Raw genomic sequence first — 20,734 nt, 5'->3', positions numbered from 1 at the left:
TCTGCTCCCGTTCCTGCCCTGAGTTCTTTCAGCAATGGGTGTGACTTGAGAGTTTTCAGATGAAATAAACCCTTTCCTCTCCAAGTTGCTTTTGGGCATGTTTCTTATAGCAATAAAAATTAGGACAGTGGCAATGATGGTTAATTTTATACTGCCTATATTTAACCACCGTGAACAAAGAAATGCCTCCCCTCCTCCTTTCTTCAGGGCAGTACTGGGGAAGGAAACCAAGGCTTTCTGCTGCTAGAAAGTGCTCTACCACTAAGCTATCTCCAACCCTCTTCTTGCTTTTTATTGGAGACAGGATTTTAAGTTGCCCCAGCAGGTCTTGAACTGGCATCCTCCTGCCTCTGCCTCCCGAGGCTGGGATTGCACACCAGGCCCGGTATAAAATGTCAAATTTCATGTTTATATATTTAACCACAACCACAATCGGCTTGAACAGGAGCCAAGTGGGGGAAAGGGCATCGGATGGCTCTAGCCTCGGCGTCTAATCTGGGCGTGCGCACCCATCGACAGGCCGAGGCCCCGCCCACTTCTCCCCCCACGCACGCGCGTTGCCCGCCGCCGACAGGGGTCGCTGTGGCTCCTGCCCTCACTCGCGCCCAAGATGGCAGCCGCGTTGCTGCTCCGGGGCGCGGCTGCGGGGCGCCGAAGCCCGGCCTGGCTCTGGCGGCCGAGCTGGACCCCGAGGCGCTGCTTGGCCCGTGGCTCCGGCGTCCGCGGCAGCCCGGAGGACAGCGTGGCCTGGACCTGCTTCCGGCTAGACGAGCGCGCCTTACTGCGCGTGCGCGGCCCGGACACGGCACCCTTCCTGTTGGGACTATTGACCAATGAGCTGCCGCCTTCGGGTCCTCCAACCGGCGCGGCTCAGCCCTCTGCGCGTGCGGCGTATGCCCACTTCCTGAATGTGCAGGGACGCACGATGTATGACGTCATCCTGTATGGGTGAGGAGCCTGGGCAGCAGGGCGGGGCAATAGGCGTGGTAGAGCGCGGGGGGGGGGCGGGGGGAGCTGGCTGGGGAGGAGCCCTCTCGGGAGGAGAGGCCGGACACATCCAAGGAAGGATGTCCCGGATAAGATTCCCAGGGGATGCTGGCTAGACACCGCTGAGAAGAGGCCGAATTAGATGTCTCTGGGAAAGGCTTCCGAAGGAGGATGATCTGGACTTAGAGAAGGGCTCACCTGGAGGCGAATGTCCCGTGGAAGGCATCCAGGTTCGCCCCGGCCCACATCCCGGGCTGTCCCTCCTTGACTCCTACCGGAGTCCAGGTCCGGCTGCCTGGTGTCTTTCTAAGTGGGTTTTGGTAAGCATCTTCAGTAGCCACCTAGGGTCTCAGAGTAAGAATATGTGGAGACTCCTCATGTCTGGAGGGTCTTTCCTGAACCCTTGAGAATGGCCATTCCAGGCTGAAAGTGGTCACTGAGAATTGGCAGCCATGACATCATTATCCAGTAGTTGTCTGCATTCTGTGGGGGAAACCTAGAGCGTCTTATCTCCAGGTGCTAAAAAGCCACAATGATGAGCCTTCTAGAGATCTTTTTTTCCCCTGTATTACATCGCTTGGTGTACTCTCTGAATCTAGGACTGCGTCAGCAAATGACAACCCTTGGGCCAGACCCAGTATGATGCTTTGGTGTGTAGCATTCCCTTCTCTGAGAATCCTGGCACACCCATTTTCCTCCCCTCAGCCTGGGACATTGTCTTCCAGGCAGTGTTAGGGCTGCGGTGGCTCAGGCCCTGGAGCCTAAACCAGTCTCTGCCCTTTGTAGAGAACACGCATGGACCCCACTCTGGAGGCATGGATCTGACTACATTTCCAGGATGTCACCATCTCTGTGTGATACCAATAGGCTGCTGGGTGGCCTGGGCCAGCAAGGAGAAGCTATTCAAGTGCCAGTCTTTGGTGGTTTTCATTCTTCATGGTGGTTGGCAGGGGCTGGCCGTGTGGTGGCAGTTGCCTCTGGAAGCAGGAGCATGTGGTGCCCTCTAGTGTTGAAGACCCTGAGTCTGCAGCCTTGGCCCTGCGAGTATTTACAGCTCACATTGTGGATCTAGTATAGGGTTCCTCGACCCTTGGCAGCGGCCAGTGTTCCGGCTCTTGTGTGGGATTCCTTAGCTGTTCACACCAGCCGGTGCCACAGCTCCTCCGACCAGCTCGTAGACCCCTGGCTCTAAAGGTTTGATCAACAGCTCTCCGGAGCTCGTCAGTGACCTGGCCTGCAGTTCTCTACTCCGGCTCTCTGCAACCTTTTACCCTCTTCCAGTCTCAGCTCTCCACCCTCTCGCTGTCTGTCTTTCCACTTCGGCTGCCTTTCTTCCTGCCCTGGCTGTTGTTGAACCGCTCAGCTGTTGCTTCAGCTGTCGGGCAGCTGGCAGTCTCGTCCTCTCTGCAGCTTGGTTTGTCAGCCGCCCAGCTGTGGCCACCACTGTTGTCCCGCTGCCTCTGCTGACCTCTACTGTTGCCGCCGCCGCCGCCGCCGCCGCCGCCGCCTCTGCTACTTTCTCTGTTACCAGCCCAACCTCCTCTACTAAAGTGGGCAAGAAAAGAGGACCGGGAGAGGCCTTTTCTTGGGGCTGGTGCTCTCACTCTAGGGGTGAAGTTCAGGAGAGTCTCCCCACAGACTCATTAAGTGAGCCTCCACAGCCGGTTTGTATAGCCTCGGAGAGATGTTTGGACCGGTCACAGACTTGCCTGTTGGCACCTTCACAATGACCGAGGATTGTGTTTTGGACAGTCATAACCCTGTGTCTTTAGCAGTAGTTAACAGCAGTCCCTCCTCTAGGTACCGGAAGATGCTGTCCGCCTGGCCTAGGTTGGAAGTGGTTGCAGTATCATCTGGAGTTCATTGAGACTTGTGATGGCAAAAAGTCTGATTAAAACTGTTCTAAACAACCTGGTGGAAGCTGTGCTGTTGGGGGGCGGGGGGCGCTGCTGGCGTAGGGTAGCCCGGCTCCTCATTTGACAGTCCTTTTGCTCAGGGAAGCAAGGGAGAGTGACTAGAGGAGGCAGGGTCAATGGAGAGTTAAAATCACTTAGGGGATCTAAAAAAGGAATTTATATGCTCAGACCTTACTCTTAGAAATGGCTGGGTAAGCCAGCAGTGGCACACGCCTTTGATCTCAACACTCAGGAGGCAGAGGCAGGCGGTTCTCTGTGAGTTCAAGGCCAGCCTGGTCTACAGAGCGAGATCCAGGAAAGGCTTCAAAGCTACACAGAGAAACCCTGTCTCGAAAAACGACAAACAAACAAAAAGAAATGGCTAGGTAAAAGGTTAGGAGTCTGGCCTGGCGGTGGTGACTGCGCATGCCACCCAGCACCCGAGAGGCAGAGCCAGGTGGATCTTGGTGAGTTTGAGGCCAGCCTGGGTTACAGATCGAGATCCAGGACAGGCACCAAAACTACTCGGAGAAACCCTGTCTCAAAAAACCAAAAAAAAAAAAAAAAAAAAAAAAAAAAAAAAAGTTAGGAGTCTGTGTGCAGTATAAGTCACAGTAAAATAAACCCGCCTTTTCCCCCTTTGTAATGGGAGAGTCATAGCTGTTATTGCACAAGAAGTTTACAACAAGAAACAGCCAGTTCATTCAAAAGGCAATAATTCCAAAACGCCTTGCAGGATGGTTTCCTCCACCAGAACCCTTGGTTCTGATAGGCTGACCTTCTGAACACTGGTTGTCACCTGCTGTATGGCCTTTTGCTACCAGCAGCTCTCAGTAGTCGGTGGGTCGGCAGTGGGCAGGGACTCCTGCCAGCCCTAAGCCCGTGTCCGTCTCCTACAGACTCCCTGAGAGCACCGAGGAGGCACCAGGCTATCTCCTAGAGTGTGACAGCTCTGTGCTGGGCACCTTGCAGAAGTACCTGGCCATATATAAGATCCGGCGGAAGGTCGCTGTGGAGCCATGTCCAGAGCTCCATGTGTGGGCTGTGCTACCCTGTGGCCCTCAGGTCCCTGAGGCTGCACCACTAGAAGAGAGGGTGGAAGCCACCACCATCCTCGCCCGTGACCCCCGGACTGTACGCATGGGGTGGCGGCTTCTCACTCAGGATGATGGCCCAGCCTTGGTGCCCGGGGGACAGCTTGGGGACCTCCAGGATTATCGTATGTACCGGTACCAGCAAGGTATGAGTAGGGTAATATGCTGGGCTGGTGTTGGGGGTGGGTGGGGAGTTGCAAGGAGGCCAGGGGGACCCCGTAAGGGGTAGAAGAGTTGGATGGAGTTGGCCTGTAGGGCTGGACTTCACAAACTGCAGGCCTGCACTTGCTGGACATGCTATTCTCATTTTCTTTGTTTTTGAACCCCACAGGCATCCCCGAGGGGATCCGTGACCTGCCCCCAGGGACAGCCCTACCTCTGGAGTCCAACCTGGCCTTCATGAACGGTGTGAGCTTCACCAAGGGCTGCTACATTGGGCAGGAGCTGACGGCCCGCACCCACCACACAGGCGTCATCCGTAAGCGTCTCTTCCCTGTGAGGCTTGAAGGCCCCCTGCCTGCCGATGGCATCAGTCCCGGTACCTCAGTGACGGTGACTGCGACAGGACAGGCAGCGGGCAAGTTCAGGGCCGGCCAGGGACACGTGGGACTGGCTTTGCTGCGGTCAGAGACCATCAAGGGTCCTCTCCACATAAAGACCTCCGAGAGCCAACAGGTGGCTGTGACTGCCTCAGTGCCGGACTGGTGGCCCACGGCAGCCAAGTAGCCGGATGCTCTGAATTTCACTGGCCTTAGAGTTACCAGGTGCCTCTGAGCCGCTGCCCAAGGTCTTCAATGTGTGTGCTGTGTCCCGTTGGGTATGAGTTCCTTCTCCTGTGGTGGCTTCCTGGACACACCCACTGGGAAAGTTCCATGTGTTCCAGGCTACGGATTGCCTGCTGCGTCCTGCAGAGGGTCCTACTCTTGTGGGCTCTCCTCTCCCAGGTGTGTGACTGAGAACAGAGTCACCATCCTGATGCCGGGAGAGGGAAGGGTCTGAGCTCCCCTTTGGACCAGATTCTGAATGGGATTTGATACAGTCCCTGGGCCAAGGCAGGAGTGAAGCCTCTGTCCAGTGTCAGCTCCCTAACCTTGTTTCTCTTGGAGGGAGGTTCTCTGTGTCTGCAAAATTACTGGGCCAGGAATGCAGGCACTGTGTTCTCTGGAAGCACATCTCAGGGCAGGAATTGTTTGGGTTGTGTGCACGGTGGGGAGGTTGATGCCCTTGGACTGGGACATGTGTTCTGTGAGCCACAGGGACTGCGTGTCCACTGTCCCAGGGGCTCTTCTCACTCCTCAGAGTGAGCTGCTGTCTTTTCACACTCCCCAGGAAGCTCCGGAGGCGTGGAGCCCAGGGCTCAGGTCCATCTGGGAGGAGCTTCAACCTTTTGGCTGGTTTGGGATGTCACTTTTATGTATGCTTTTAGTGGGGAGTGACTTGCTGGTGGGGTGCATGCTCCCCAGAACCACTTTTTCTAACCTTTGTAATGTGAACTGGGGTCTTGCCACAAAGCCTAAGGACCAGTAAAGTGTGATCTGTAAATAACCCCTTGGGAACTCTGGTTTCATTTTGGGCAGGTCTGGTAGAACAGACCCATGGGACGGCTGTCTCTGGAGATCATGAGCACACCAGATAAAAGTGTCCCACTATTGTAGCTATCTAGGTCTGGTTGGTCTTAAACTTGAGATTCTCCTGCCCTGGCTTCATGAGTGCTAGCCAGATTGACAGGAATGCACCACTGTGTTTTACAAGATACACCTATGTCTCTCTCTTCCAAAAGATGTATTTTGTTTTCATGTCTATGTGTGTGTCTACGTATGCATAGACATAGGGATGTATGTCTGGGTGCCTATGAAGGACAAAAGAGGGTGACAGATACACTGGAGTTAGAGAACAGGTAGTTCTGAGCTGCTGGATATGCATGATGGGAACTGAGTTTGGATCCCTGCAAGAGTAACAAGTGTTCTTAACTGCTGAGTCTTCATTCCAGACTCAATACATTCATTTCAGCAGAGTTCTGTGGGCCATGCTGGGCTGGCAGGAAGTGGGGTGGCCTCTAAGTCAGGCACAGGGAGTGGGTGCCCAGGCTTCAGGGTTAGGGTGGATAGCTCTGAACTGTTTTCTGCAGTGCCCTCAAGGTGAGACCCCAGAGGGTTGGGGTGAAAATAGCTGGGGTAGTTATTCTGGAGCCAGGGACAGTGGGGACTTCTAGGAACTGCGACTTTGGGGGGCTACCTAGGCTAGAGTTCCAGGCGCACTCTGAACTCAAGTGCAGTTTTCAGCAGCTTGGTGTCCCCTGAGTAGACTGGTGAGTCGGGGGTGGCCTCCCTCCTAGGCAGGATGTGACGGGGGCACCCTGAATGACCTCACTCCTCGTGGTACTGAATGGGTGGTCAGTGTTGGGGACAGGGACCTGGCAGAGACAACTTGAAGGATGGATTACTTTGGCTCACGAGTTTAGAGGGTTGCAGTTCATAGTGGAGTTCATGGCAGTGTGTGTGTGGGGGGGGGTGGCAGAGTCCCTCACATGGTAGGGGCACCAGGAAGCTGAGAATACCCTTCAGAACAGGACAGACCTCACACTCCACAGGCTACACCGCCTCCCAAGCAGCGCCACCAGCTGAGGACCACCATGAGGTCAAATGTGAGCCTGTGGAGGACACGTCACATTCAAACCACAACACTTGGGGTGCATACATAGGCTGTGCAGGTCCCAGCACAGCTGACAGACCCCGCCTGTCCTGGTCTATGATTGCCTGGTGCCCTGTGACTGCTTCTCCACTCAGGAGCAATGCTGCAGTTGTGTTGAATGTTGAGGTAGAAGATGAAATCAAGCGTGCTCTGGAAGGCTGTGACCGCTGGGCTCCTGCTGACCCCACCTGGCAGCTTCTTTAATTGACAGGACATAAATTGGTCTGCAGTCATGTGACTGGCTTTGCCTTCTCAAACCTGATGGGGAGCTGTCCGTACAGGGATTGGTGCCTCTGGGCCTTGTCCCTCACACATTCCAGCTTTCGAAAGGAGGCCAGGAAGGTTCTAAGCAGTCCCATTGGGTAAGGAAAGGGCAAGTCCCCAAAGAGGTGGACGCTGCTTGGGGCTGAGACACTGTCTCACCAGTGCTCGCCCGCTGCCTGATGTTGGGCTCTCACAGTCAGTCTCAGAAGTTTAGAATAGCAGCCCCACACGGTAGAAGTGCGAATAGGCAGAGTCACCTGTGCATCGGGCTGGTCTCCAGGGACCTCAGGGCCACTCTTAGTGATCCAGGCATGCGTTTGGTCTTCACATTCTCACAGGGATCTGCACAGACCCTGGTATAGACACTTGGAAACCGTTAACTGCTTTTCAGTGTATTTTGTAAAAAGCACAAAGCTGTTAAAAATAAACTGATTAAGAGGAAAAGGTGCAGCTGTTATTCTGGTTTATTTTATTTTTTCTTTCTCGAGTCAGGGTCTCTCTGTATAGCTCTAATGTCCTGGAACTCACTCTGTAGACCAGGCTGGCCTAGAACTCACAGAGATTCCCAAGTGCTGGGATTAAAGGTGTGTGCCACGAAGCCAGGCTTGTTTTTGTTTTTTGAAAACCTTCTCCAAACCAGGCTTTGGGGAATGCATTCCTAGGATACAGGGTCCCCAAACTTTTGACACCACATTCCAAGGTAACTAGCTGTCTGTTCTGTTCTCTGGTAAGGTGGTAGTCAGGAGTGGCTTTGGGAAAGGCCCCTGGAACCTGTGAGGCCAGAAGGCGGGTGAGGGCACAGGTGATTTTAATGACTTTAGGGAGCTCAAGCTGTAGGGGTGGTACCCAATCACTGGGCACCTTGCTCCTCAGGAAGAGGTTGAGGCCTGCTTGTCAAGAGGATGGGGGCAAGCTCCGGACTGAAGTCAGCCAGACTAGGAGCTGCCTAGCTTGGGAAGAGCAGGCTCTTCCCAGCCAGGGAAGTTTCCAATGCCAGAACCTCACAGTACACTGGGAAAATACCACACATGCTTAATGGAATCCTATGAGAAAGGGCCAGCAGAAAGACAAGTCCGCAAGTTTTAAGACGGAGTCACCAGGCACAGCAATAAGATAAACGTGGAATATATTAGATGTAAAGGATTTACATTTGAGTAAGAACAGGAGAGGGCCCGTTCGTTAGCAGAGAATGAGGCGGGAGGGAGAGAGAGATCCGTTAACAGGTACAAGGTCACAGCAGCCGAGACAAGCACATTCTCTTCTCTTACACAGAAGGGTGACCAGACAATGACACTGGTCATATCATTCAAAATAGCTGGAAGAGCGTTATGAATGCTCTCATCACAGAGAAATGGTAACTGTGTGATGGTGTAACCCAGCCATCCTGGGATCATCTCGAGACAAATGCACACACCATCACACTGGGCCCCTAAAGACACTTGATAATTAGCTGCCAGGTTAAAAATAAAACGTGACACAGAGAAACCCTGTCTCGAAAACCATAAAAAAAGAAAGAAAGAAAAAGAAAATGTGAGAGAGCAAGGAGGACTACTGAATAGATCAAGGACAAGGTAAAAGTGGGATATGCCAAGCACATGCACAAGCACAAGCCTCTGGCACACTGGAGGCTGAGGCAGGAGAATCAGAATTCAAAGCCAGCAAGGGCTACACAGACCCTGACTGGAAACAAAAAATGCCCCGCCTATAAGGAAGTCTTTGAGCATGTTTCCTGGAGAATTGGGAGCTGGAGACCACTGAGCCTCAAGAATGATCATCCTTGAGATAGGGTAGCAGACAAGGAAGACTGGAATACAGCACCCAGCAGTGTGAGGGCAATTCCAGAAGCAGAGGACACTGGCAGGGATGTAAATTATATTGGTAAATTGTCAAGTGCTATATGCTGTTGAAGCTTGTTGAAAGTGGGTTCTTGTTTTTTTGTGCCCCCCTCCCCCCGCCTCCGAGACAGGGTTTCTCTGTGTAGTTTTGGTGCCCATCCTGAACCTTGCTCTGTAGACCAGGCTGGCCTCAACTCACAGAGATCCGCCTGGCTCTGCCTCCCAAGTGCTGGGATTAAAAGCATGCGCCACCACCACCCAGCGAAAGTGGGTTCTTGGAGTCAGGGGGGGTCCTCTTATCCATCTCAGCTCCCTCCCTCTCCCCGCCCCAGCTCCTTGTCCTGATTTGGGTTGACCCCATGGCTGTAAATGAGGAGAAAGGAAAACAGAAAACAGCAAAGGTTGAAGAAAAGCTAGAGGGTCTCCCTTTCCATCAGTCACCATTGTTTATGCTCTGAGAGGTGGGAGGGCCTGGCACCCTCCCCAGGGTGCCCGGTTGTTACCTCAGCTCCCACTCACAAGGAGCTGTGGGGTAAGCAGCCTGCCGTGGGTTCTTTACCAAATCCCTCCATAGGGAGGATGAGTGGGGCAATGCGGCAGAACCAGCCGGGCGGTGTCACGTGGGTACAGCTCCAGAGCTTTCTCTTGGGTCCCTCTAGCCCTGGCTGGCCACAGTCTCCAGGCTCAGTCTCTGGTGCCTCTATGGCCCGGTTTGCTTCAGGGCTAGGACATCCAGTTTGGAGACCAAGGTGGTGCCATGGAGGTACTGTGAGGACCCCTGTCAGCTGCCCTGTATGGGACAGGGACAGGCCCCACTCCTCACTGACAAGGAGGAAGCGAGTGGAGCCAGCAGGTCCTGGAGAAGCAGGAAGCCAATGGAACAGTCACACATAGATGGCGGCCCTTCCAGAAGGGGCCCTGTTCCTTTCCTGCTCTTCTTCCTTGCTTGCCTTTTAAAAAACAAAAGTCATATATTCAGTACTGGCCTTGAAGTCAATATATAGCTGAAGATGACCTTGAACTTCTGAAACTCCAGAATCCACTCCTAAGCGCTGGGCTGACGGGTATGTACCACTATACCTGGTTGGTGGCACTTTGTGCATGCTAGACAAGCACTCACTAGTTTCTGATTTGACCCCTGCCAGCTGCCAGCTTGAGAGCAGATGGGCAGCCTAGCACCCAACACAAGACAGACAGATGTGGCTGCGGAGTAGGTGAGGTTCACAGTGAATCCTGAGCTCCGACCCCCCATCCCCAAACAGTATGTGATGAGCTGTTTGGTTATTTATGGCTATGGCTCCAAGTCCCCACCATAGCCCCACCATAGCCCCTCCCCCCCCCCAATCTGTCCTGAGCTGGGGCGGGAGGGGGGTGTTGCAGTTTCTGCGTGCTCAGATCATTACTTCAAGACAGGTCAGGGTGGTGTCAATCTAGCATTCTTGAGCATGGAGCTGGTGTTGCTTCAAGGCCATGTTGGGGAAAGCCAAGGCTCTCAAGTTGTGTATTTTTTTCCATATTGCAGGGAATATATACGAAACACACACACTTGTATAGGAAAATGCCAGGACACACGTGGAGGTCAGAGGACAACTTTTAGGAGCTGAGTCTCTCCTTGCAATATGGGTCCCAGGGATCAAACTCAGGTTGTCAGGCCGGGCAGCTATTGTCTTTACCCACTGAGCCACCCCACCAGTCCTTCCTGTTGTCAGTAATGCTGCCACCCATGTGCAAGGACTGATTTTTGTATGGGCATTGCTAGGTTTTGGTGTTGAGCTATATCAAGCAGTTGAATTGATGGGTCGCATCTCAGAACTATGGCTTAATTTAGAAAAGATCTATTTATTTTTATTTCCTGTGTCTGTTTTGTGTCCGTGTTTGTGCACCACATCACGAATTGCCCATGGAGGCCAGAAGAAGGCATCGGATTCCCTGGAACATGAGTTACAGATGATTGTGAGGTGCTATGTGTATGCTGGGACTTGAACCTGGGTCCTTTGCAAGAGCAGTAAATACTCTTAACTGATGAGCCATCTCTCCAGCTCCTGTTCTGTGTTTAATCAGCTCGAGTTTTGTTTATGATACTAAATTAGTGTCCTATGTCTTTTAAAATAAACGATCACAAGTTGAGTGAAAATTCCTCTCAGGGATCCAGAAGCAAGTGTGGGCCTCGCTTGTGCTCCCTGAGAGGTCCCAGGGAGGAGCCTTCCCACCTGTCTCAGTTCTGGTAGCCCTGGGGTCTACCTGCTGCTGCTGTATCACTCCAGCCTCGGCCTTCCTCTTACACATGGCCTCTGTGTGTGTCTGTAACTGTCTCTGTGTCTACATTCCCCACCCCACCCCATTCCCCCTTTTTTTCCCTGGTGTTTCGAGACTGGGTTTCCCTGTGTAGTTTTGGCACCTGTCCTGGATCTCGCTCTGTAGACCAGGCTGGCCTCGAACTCACAGAGATCTGCCTGGCTCTGCCTCCCGAGTGCTGGGATTAAAGGTGTGAGCCACCACTGCCTGGCACATTTCCCCTTCTTATACGAACACCATTTAATGGACCAGGCCCACTCTACTGACCTTATCTTGACTGGATTGCTGCTGCCAAGACACTCTAAATAAGCTTCTATCCCAGGTTCTGGAGTGAGACTTCAGCATAGCCTTCTATTTATGTATGCATTTTAAATGTATGGTTTGGTCTGCATGTACCTCTGCATGTTAGAAGAGGGCGTCAGATCCCATAGGGCTACAGTTAGAGATGGTTGGGAGCCACCATGTGGCTGCTGGGAATTGAACTCACGACCTCTAGTAGAGCAGCTGGTGCTCTTAACAGCTGAGCCATCTCTCCAGCCTGCAGCATAGCCCTTTGAGCAGATGCCCTCCATCCCATAATCTGTTGGAAGCAGCAGCCCAGCTGCTTCTTTTCAGAGAGAGCTGGTTGTCTAGCACATCCTTCCCATTCCTCCACATGGATGGTTGGGTCTGAACGTGTGAGGGGCAGTTCCCATCTCTGTACGGTTATCAATCTGTTTATCTGCCCATGAACACCAGAATGAACAGTGCCAGAACCATCAGAATCAAAGTAGAGTGGCTTCCATCTGGGCACCTCTGTGGTGTGTCTATAGTTGATTTTGTCTGAGGCACCCCTCAGCCCAGCTATGGGACAAAAGACAAGCACAGGAGGTAGAATGGCCTGATGCTGGCTAGAACCTGATGTCCGGAACATTGAGTTTGGCACTTGAAGTTCTTCTGAGAGATCAGAGACCCAGGTTGTTTCTGAGTCACTTTGGAGGGCATGGGAGTAGGAAGTGCCACTCTCTAACCATGATGGATTTGAAAGGTTGCCAAATTAAGTCACTCAGTTAATTGTGCCTGTCAATCTCTGTCCTAGGAATCTGTGCAGCCCTACCCTTAGCAGCTGTTGGGGTGGAAGGTGGCACCCTCTTCCATGACAGCTCCTAGTTCCACTGACCCTAATTTTAAATTATGACTGGGGGAGTAGTGGCTGGTCCTGATGCAGCCAAGGCTGGTCCTGATGCAGCCGAGGCTGGTGCTAATGCAGCCGGCCCTAATATAAGGTCTCCTGTGGTTTGTCTCCCTTGGACACAGTAGAAAGGTTTTCCACAAACCCTTTCAAAGCCTTGCCACATACTTTTGTCTAAAGGATTTTTTTCTTGTCATTTGTTGGATTTTGACATAAGATGTCATAACTTGACATAAGATTTTTTTTTTTCATTTTTTTCGAGACAGGGGTTCTCTGTGTAGTTTTGGTGCCTGTCCTGGATCTCACTCTGTAGACCAGGCTGGCCTCAACTCACAGAGATCCGCCTGGCTCTGCCTCCCGAGTGCTGGGATTAAAGGCGTGCGCCACCACCGCCCGGCCCAAGATGGATTCTTAATGTCCTGTGTTTTCCTAAAGTTGCTTACATTCTTAGACAAGCCTTTCCCTGTGGACCACTTCACCAGGCTGTGTGGTCGTTTTCAGATTCTGTGCTTAGTCCTCACACAGAATTCCTCCTTGGTATCATGAGAAGACGGATCCAGGAGGAAATTTGCAGAACTCACCCAAAAACCTCAGAATCCTTACCAGTGGGATGTCTAAAGTGTCTCTCAGGGTCAGCATCATTTTATGCAAATTGCCTTTATTTGAATGCTGTGATTTAGTGTTTTTCAAAGATTTCTACTTTTCGTTCTGGTGTGTGGTTATTTCCATTTAATTAGAAGATTTCCTCCTGGAAGGAGGGGTGGGGGAGATTCCTAAATCAGGAAGTTAAGACATCTTAGATGGCTCGCAAGTCCCCTCCAAAGGTCAGGTTTACAGTATAAAACTTACATGTACAGTTGCTGGAGGAGGGGGCTCCAGGGGTGCAGCTTGGAAATAGTTACCCAAACTGTGATGGGCTTTTTAGGGATGCAGGCTTCTCATACTGTGATGGACTTTTCAGGGATGCAGGCTTCTGTGAGCCATTCATGTTCCTGTTAATAACCCATTGAACTCATTGTTTCCCCAAGATACAGTGGGTGAATGGTTCCTTGATCTGTCCTGGGTGCCCCTTATGGGGTGACTAGACATTTGTTCACATCCCCCTAGGAAAAGTCACAGAGCAGGTTGCGGTAAAGAGGGCAAGGATGGTTTGTCCTTTCCCCATGAAACCCATAGCTCACTGCCCCTGCCTAGGTTAGGTTATGACAAGTTAGGTAGTTACAAAGACAGAGACAGAGGGACTCTAGGTGATCTATCACATTTAATTTTGTTTTAATAAAAAAGTTTTAAGAACTAAAAAAATAAAGTGCCTCTCTCTCTCTCTCTCTCTCTCTCTCTCTCTCTCTCTCTCTCTCTCTCTCTCTCTGTGTGTGTGTGTGTGTGTGTGTGTGTAAAATGTGGAGATCAGATGTGGTGATATATTGTGTACCCTAATAAACTTGTTTGAGGATCAGAGGACAGAGCCAACCACTAGATTAGACATAGAGGTCAGGCAGTGGTGGCACACACCTTTAATCCCAGCCCTTGAGATCTCATGCCTTTGCTTGGAAAGCATACACGCCTTTAATCCCAGGAAGTGATGGCAGGGCAGAGAAAGGTATATAAGGTGTGAGGAAACAGGAACTCATTCTCTTTAGGCTGAGGATTTATAGAGGTAAGAACTAGTGACTGGCTGTTCTGCTTCTCTGATCTTTCAGCTTTCACCTTGATCTCTGGCTCTGGGCTTTTTTTTTTTTTTAAATTAAAAGACCATCTAAGATTTGAACAACAATCAGAGGACAATGTCCAGGAGTCTGTGCTCTCCTTTCCACCATGTGGGTCCTGGGAATCAAACTCAAGCGTCTCAGCCTTGCAGCAGGTGCTTTTACCTGCTGAGCTACTTGCCAGCCCAAGAAAAAAAATTATTGCTATTCTGTTTTAAAGTTAATTATTATTTTAATTATACAAATGTATGTGGTCTAGTGTGATGCTTTGACTCATGAGGGCAGTGTGTAGTGATCAAATTGGGTGGTTAACATTTTCATGTTTCCTCATCTGTCTTCTGGCTGCCAGCCTCTTTCAGCTTTCCTCATATGTGACAACTTATTTTGTTGTACATGTTGATGTGTTGAATGGTGTCTTTCATTGTACTAAGTCTCAGTTTACTTTCTTTGTCCAGCATATTCTTTATTTCTTTAGGTTGCATACTTTCAGTCTATCTACAGCCTCACCAATTGTTCCGATACATAAAATCTCCCACTGAAACCTTTAGTGAATGTGTCATTTTAGTTGCTGGACATTTCACCTCCAGAATTGACACCTGCTCTCTTTCTTTCTTCCTTCCTTCCTTCCTTCCTTCCTTCCTTCCTTCCTTCCTTCCTTCCTTCCTTCCTTCCTTCCTTCCTTCCTTTCTTCTTCCTTCCTTCCTTCCTTCCTTCCTTCCTTCCTTCCTTCCTTCCTTCCTTCCTTCCTTCCTTCCTTCCTTCCTTCCTTCCTTCCTTCCTTCCTCTCTTCTTCCCTTCCTTCCTTCCTTCCTTCCTTCCTTCCTTCCTTCCTTCCTTCCTTCCTTTCTTCTTCCTTCCTTCCTTCCTTCCTTCCTTCCTTCCTTCCTTCCTTCCTTCTTTCTTTTTTTCTTTCTTTCTTTTCTGTTTTGAGGCAGGGTCTCTCTGTGTAGCCCTGGCTGTTCTGGAACTTGCTCTGTAGACCAGACTGTCCTCAAGCTCAGAGATCTTCCTGATTAAAGGTGTGCAACATCACGCCCAGCTTTTTTTTTTTCACAAGACAGAATTTCTGTGTAGCTCTAGCTGTCCTGGAACTCGATTTGTAGACCAGGCTGTCCCTGAACTCACAGAGATCTGCCTTCCTCCTCCTCTTCCTCCTTCTTCTTCCTCTTCCTCCTTCTCTCCTCTCCTCCTCTGCTTTCTTCTTCTCCTCCTCCTTCTCTTCCTCCTCTTCTTCTCCTCCCTCCCTCCGTCCCTCCCTCCCTCCTTCCTCCATCCCTCTGTCCCTCCCTCATTCCCTTTTTAGACAGGATCTCACCATATAGTCTTGAATGGTCTGATACCATCATCAAGGAGGTGACGTGTGCTGCTTTTCTTGGCAAAATACCCTGTTTGTCCTATTTCAGCAAGGCTGCCGCAAAACAAGTATGCACGTTTGACCCATCAGACCAAGATGGAGTCACTAAAGCTCCCACAGGGCATATCCTATGTTGGGAACATGTGTTTGCCAGGTGTGTGACATCCATGAGGCAACCAAGCCCTGGAATGCTTCCCAAATAAAGTCTCCAGGGAATGGGACTAAACACGAGCTTCTCCAGAGTACACAACTCCTTCACAGACACCCGGCACTCAACGTGTTACATAAGACTTACATGTAATAAAGTGCTCCAGCAACCCTGGGGACCAGATTCTTTGGTTTCTGCCTAAATTTATTTTCTTACCCCAGTGTCTTTATTGAGGTGTAACTCATAAAGCTCACATGGGAGCACACCCATCATGTTTTCTGCTCAACACATGGGGGCACTTTAGGTGGATTCTCTGGGAATTGAAGTAGACGTACAGGACAGTTTTACTAAGGCGGACACTGGGCTGTGTAATAGTCACAGAATTTACTCATCCTTTTATCTTTTGCACATTTTGGTCTGTATCTCTTCATTTTCTTAAAAAGTTAGGAATATATCCACCATTAGTCCAGCAATGCCTCTCCTGGGGATATAGTCAGACAAAAAGAAACGAGTCTGAGAGGCCGCTGCACACCTCTGGGGGCGGCAGCATGACCGCAGCAGCCAAGGAACGGAAACAACCAAGCGTTCATCGACTGACCGGGAATAAAAATAAAAAAAAGTGTGTCCGTTGTCATTTGTTACCCTCGGGGAGTTAGCTCCAGGACCCCTTCCCCACCCACTGATGCCAAGATCCACAGATGTTCAAGTCCTTGATTCAAAATGGCTTAGGGATTGCAAAGAACTTCCATATACCCTCCTTCCCTTCCTGGTTCCCTTCCTCACTCCCTGCTCCTCCCTTCCTTCTTCTTTCCTTGGCTTTTTGATACAGGGTCTTACAACATAGCCCAGGCTAGCCTCACACTCCCAGTCAGTCCACCTGCTTCAGCCTCCTAGTGCTGGAATTACAGCTTTGTGCCGCTACATCCAGCTTCTCTCATGTAACTTAATTCATCTCTGGCTGACTGGTAATGCCTCATACAGTGTAAGAGCTGTGTAAACAACTGTCTGTTTTGCTTAGAAATGAATGACAAGAATAGTTCATACATATTTAAGACAGGTAATTCTCTCTCTCTCTCTTTCTTTTTCTTTTCTTTGGTTTTTGAGACAGTCTCATTATGTAGCCCTCGCTGTCCTGGAACTCATTATGTAGACCAGGCTGGCCTCGAATTCACAGAGATCCCCCTGCCTCTGCCTCCTGTGTGCTGGGATTAAAGGTGTGCACCACCACAGCCAGCTTTTTTGGATATTTGCAGTCTGAGTGTGTCTGAATCAGAGGATAAGGAATCCAAATATTAAATGGGGGTTCAATGCACTTACGGAGTGGCATGCCATTCTACCTAATACAAAATTCCTGTTATTATTGAGTGCATGGATGGAGGAGGATAGAGAATGGCAGGTACCGAATCTCTCATTCAAACGCAGAATAATAAAAAAGAAAACAATTCCAAAGAGGCAAAGTTAAGTGCTAGGGGCTGGCAAAGGGGCAACGGGGAGAGTTGGTGAGGGGGGATGGGCTTGGATTTTGCATGTGTGTTATTCAGACCCAGCATTGGTGTGCATGTCCTTGCTGGGGCAGAGAAGTGGCCAGGCTCCCGACTAGACAGACAGAAGCACAAATGCCCTAGCTGTCCCCCACTTGCCAGTGCGTGGGACCCAGGAGAAGAGTCAGCCAGATGTAGGCTGGGAACTACTTCATACCTCCAGTCTGACTCCTATTGTGGAACCAAGGCCAGGGTTCTGTGTCCTGGCCTGCACTCTCAGCCTGTGGTGAGGGCCCTCTGCCGACTAGCATCCTCAATCCTTACCTGACATAGAAGGCAAGAGCACTCTTGGGGATCCCTGTACAGGCACATTCATTCTACTCACAAGTTTCCCTTCTCATGGCCTCGTCACCTCCCAAAAGCCCCACCCCTAACATGAGTACCACAGGGGAGGGGCTTTAGCATCTGAGTTTCAAAGGAGAAAGCACCTGATCTCAATGAGGAAAGAAAGAAACAGGCCCAGGAGCAAGACCCTGAAAAGCCACGGCTGATACTCGTGTGTGCTCTTATGGTTGTGTGTGTGTGTGCGCGTGTGTGGGTGGTGTGAGTGTAAATGTCTGCACAGGTGTTAGTTCACATGTTTGTGGGGAGGTTATGGAGACACTAGCTTATGTGGAGGCATACATGCCTCATGCCCTCCTAGGGCATGCATGGAAGGACAGAAATATTTAGCTTCCTGGCTGCCTCCAGGACCTCCCTGGGAAAGTCAGATCTTCTTTGCTTGGATGATACCATTCAGGGTTTCATTTTGAAGCCTGGATTGGCCTTAAACTCACTCATGGTCCTCCTGCCTCAGCTTCCTGAGTGCTGGGATTTCAAGTACATGGAACCAGGCCCAGCTCCTCTTAACTCCAGGGTGGTCCTGGGCTACTGGTGGTCTTCACCCTTACCTCACTGGTTCATCCATGAAGTACCACTCAGGCTGGGTTTTCTGTCTCCCACCTGGGTCTGAGTCTATGGTGATGCTTGCACCAAAGCTTCCTGATGCTGCAATGGCCCCTGTAGACCTGTGTATCTTCTACACGTCAAAGTCCAGGGGACTCAGTGCTCAGCCCAGGATCTGTCCCATTCCTTGCTTGCATCCTTTGACAAAACAACTGTTCCCTGAGTCTCTCCAGTCCTCGTGGAATGTAATAGAGAAGCAGATTTTTCTGGCTCCAAACCCACAAGTAGATACCAAGTCCCACAGGAATGCACTTCCAGGGACTTTCACAGCTGGATGGTTTTAAGGAGAGTGGCTCACTGACGGAATTGAAGAGGACACGGCGGCCAGGGAACTGAAGCACCTGCTTGAATGCCTCAGACAACAGGCATGGGAAAGGGGCTGTAAGAGTGCATTTGTGCTTCTGTCTGTCTAGTCGGGAGCCTGGCCACTTCTCCGCCCCAGCAAGGACATGCACACCAATGCTGGGTCTGAATAACACACATGCAAAATCCAAGCCCATCCCCCCTCACCATCTCTCCCCGTTGCCCCTTTGCCAGCCCCTAGCACTTAACTTTGCCTCTTTGGAATTGTTTTCTTTTTTATTATTCTGCGTTTGAATGAGAGATTCGGTACCTGCCATTCTCTATCCTCCTCCATCCATGCACTCAATAATAACAGGAATTTTGTATTAGGTAGAATGGCATGCCACTCCGTAAGTGCATTGAACCCCCATTTAATATTTGGATTCCTTATCCTCAGATTCAGACACACTCAGACTGCAAATATCCAAAAAAGCTGGCTGTGGTGGTGCACACCTTTAATCCCAGCACACAGGAGGCAGAGGCAGGGGGATCTCTGTGAATTCGAGGCCAGCCTGGTCTACATAATGAGTTCCAGGACAGCGAGGGCTACATAATGAGACTGTCTCAAAAACCAAAGAAAAGAAAAAGAGAGAGAGAGAGAATTACCTGTCTTAAATATGTATGAACTATTCTTGTCATTCATTTCTAAGCAAAACAGACAGTTGTTTACACAGCTCTTACACTGTATGAGGCATTACCAGTCAGCCAGAGATGAATTAAGTTACATGAGAGAAGCTGGATGTAGCGGCACAAAGCTGTAATTCCAGCACTAGGAGGCTGAAGCAGGTGGACTGACTGGGAGTGTGAGGCTAGCCTGGGCTATGTTGTAAGACCCTGTATCAAAAAGCCAAGGAAAGAAGAAGGAAGGGAGGAGCAGGGAGTGAGGAAGGGAACCAGGAAGGGAAGGAGGGTATATGGAAGTTCTTTGCAATCCCTAAGCCATTTTGAATCAAGGACTTGAACATCTGTGGATTTTGGCATCAGTGGGTGGGGAAGGGGTCCTGGAGCTAACTCCCCGAGGGTAACAAATGACAACGGACACACTTTTTTATCCCCGGTCAGTTGATGAACGCTTGGTTGTTTCCGTTCCTTGGCTGCTGCGATCATGCTGCCGCCCCCAGAGGTGTGCAGCGGCCTTTCAGACTCGTTTCTTTTGGTCTGACTATATCCCCAGGAGAGGCATTGCTGGACTAACGGTGGATATATTCCTAACATTTTAAGAAATGCTAGAGCGTGTGTGACACACAAGAGACAAGCTTTCGTTCCCCATGTCCTTAAATGGGGCCCACAGGGAGAGCTGTATGCCTTCCTCAATACCGGCTCCTCAAGGGTCAGGAAAGACCAAGGAGCCCAGAAGATACCCCCAGCCCCAGGCTCCCCTGCTGCCAGCTCATCTTCTCCCTAGACGGGATCTTCTCTGGGTTTGAGGGAATGGGCAGTCCTCCTCGGACATGAAGCAGTAGGTGCCGCCCAAGTCCACGCTGGGGGAATGAACAGCCCAGCCTGGGGCATAAAGGCACTGCCAGTGCCCAGCTCAACCCCAGCCTCAGACCCCTTGGCCCTGGCTAGGTTGGTCCTTATTAGGGTTCCACTCTCATTTAAGGTCACTACAGACCCAAGCCAGCCTGAGCATGGCACAGAGACCAAGGTTGCCTGGGTCACAGATGTGGACATGGTAGAGTAGGTATGAGTCAGGGATCAGTGCCTGGCTAATGGCTGTCCCCTTATACTGCTGGGTCCCAGGAGGGCCAGGTGGGGAGCAGAGCAGGTTCTTCTAGTCCCCTTGGGGTAAACTTGATCCTTCTTAGGGCAGACGCGGGTCCTTGGCTTTTCTTGGGTGTCCATGGGTTCCTTTAAAGTACGCCTGGGTCTTTGGGTTGGTTTGTGTCCCCTTGGACTGATCCTTGACCCCTGTGTGGTCTTGTGGTTCCTTAGATGTAGACCTGGTTCTGTGTGGTGGTCCTGGGTCCCCTTCATGGTCAGTGCCAACTTCTGCCTTCAGGACTGCTTACTGGAACCTTCCGACACCGTCCTGGGACCCTCCGCTCTGTCCCCCACCACACTCCACGATGCCGGTCTGAGGAGAGCTGGACCAGCTGCCCTTCTCCCTGCTGCCCACATCACAGCGAGAGGACACAGGCGTCTTCCTGCTCCTGACCACCTGCCCTTTGCCTCCTTGGGGCTGAGGGTGAAACTGAATCCTGGACAGTGACACCAGGGCTATTTTGGAGCTAGGCTGGGCTGGGCTGACCAGAAACGGGGGTGGGGCAGGGGCGGGCCCAGCCTTCTTCAGCTGATAGCCTTTGCCTGTCCTTTCGTCCCTGTCCAGTCTGAGAACCGGCTGGAGTGTGGGCTGCTGGGTGGGAACCACGTCGGCCTGGGCCCCAGGAAGGAGGCAAGACCCAGCAGCCCCCAACTCACCATCTGTGCCCCTTGCCTGGGCGCTGCCCCAACCCCTGGTAGACACAG

At 51.1% G+C, this 20,734-nt stretch overlaps 2 protein-coding genes across 3 annotated transcripts in view; both read left to right on the top strand.

Moving 5' to 3' along the window:
• The first annotated feature begins 574 nt into the window (after nt 1-574).
• Nucleotides 575-7,375, top strand: Iba57 (iron-sulfur cluster assembly factor IBA57). 2 transcript variants are annotated; one of them, XM_006997212.4, is made up of 3 exons: nt 575-948; nt 3,782-4,122; nt 4,308-7,375. In XM_006997212.4, the coding sequence occupies exons 1-3, from the start codon at nt 611-613 to the stop codon at nt 4,700-4,702; spliced, it is 1,074 nt and encodes a 357-aa protein (XP_006997274.1). In that variant the 5' UTR covers nt 575-610; the 3' UTR covers nt 4,703-7,375. The 2 variants fall into 2 exon arrangements, with proteins under 2 accessions (XP_006997274.1, XP_042140022.1); XM_042284088.2 differs by lacking the exon at nt 575-948 and adding an exon at nt 989-1,307.
• A 13,192-nt stretch (nt 7,376-20,567) lies between these two features.
• Nucleotides 20,568-20,734, top strand: part of Obscn (obscurin, cytoskeletal calmodulin and titin-interacting RhoGEF) — a 147,680-nt gene continuing 147,513 nt past the window's right edge. The window contains exon 1 of the mRNA XM_076542423.1: nt 20,568-20,734. The gene's annotated coding sequence lies outside the window, so the exon portion shown is untranslated.

Source organism: Peromyscus maniculatus, chromosome 8, assembly GCF_049852395.1.
Source record: "Peromyscus maniculatus bairdii isolate BWxNUB_F1_BW_parent chromosome 8, HU_Pman_BW_mat_3.1, whole genome shotgun sequence".
NCBI lineage: Eukaryota > Metazoa > Chordata > Mammalia > Rodentia > Cricetidae > Peromyscus > Peromyscus maniculatus.
The sequence above is the reverse complement of the archived record's forward strand: the minus strand, read 5'-3'. Positions and strand labels throughout refer to the sequence as shown.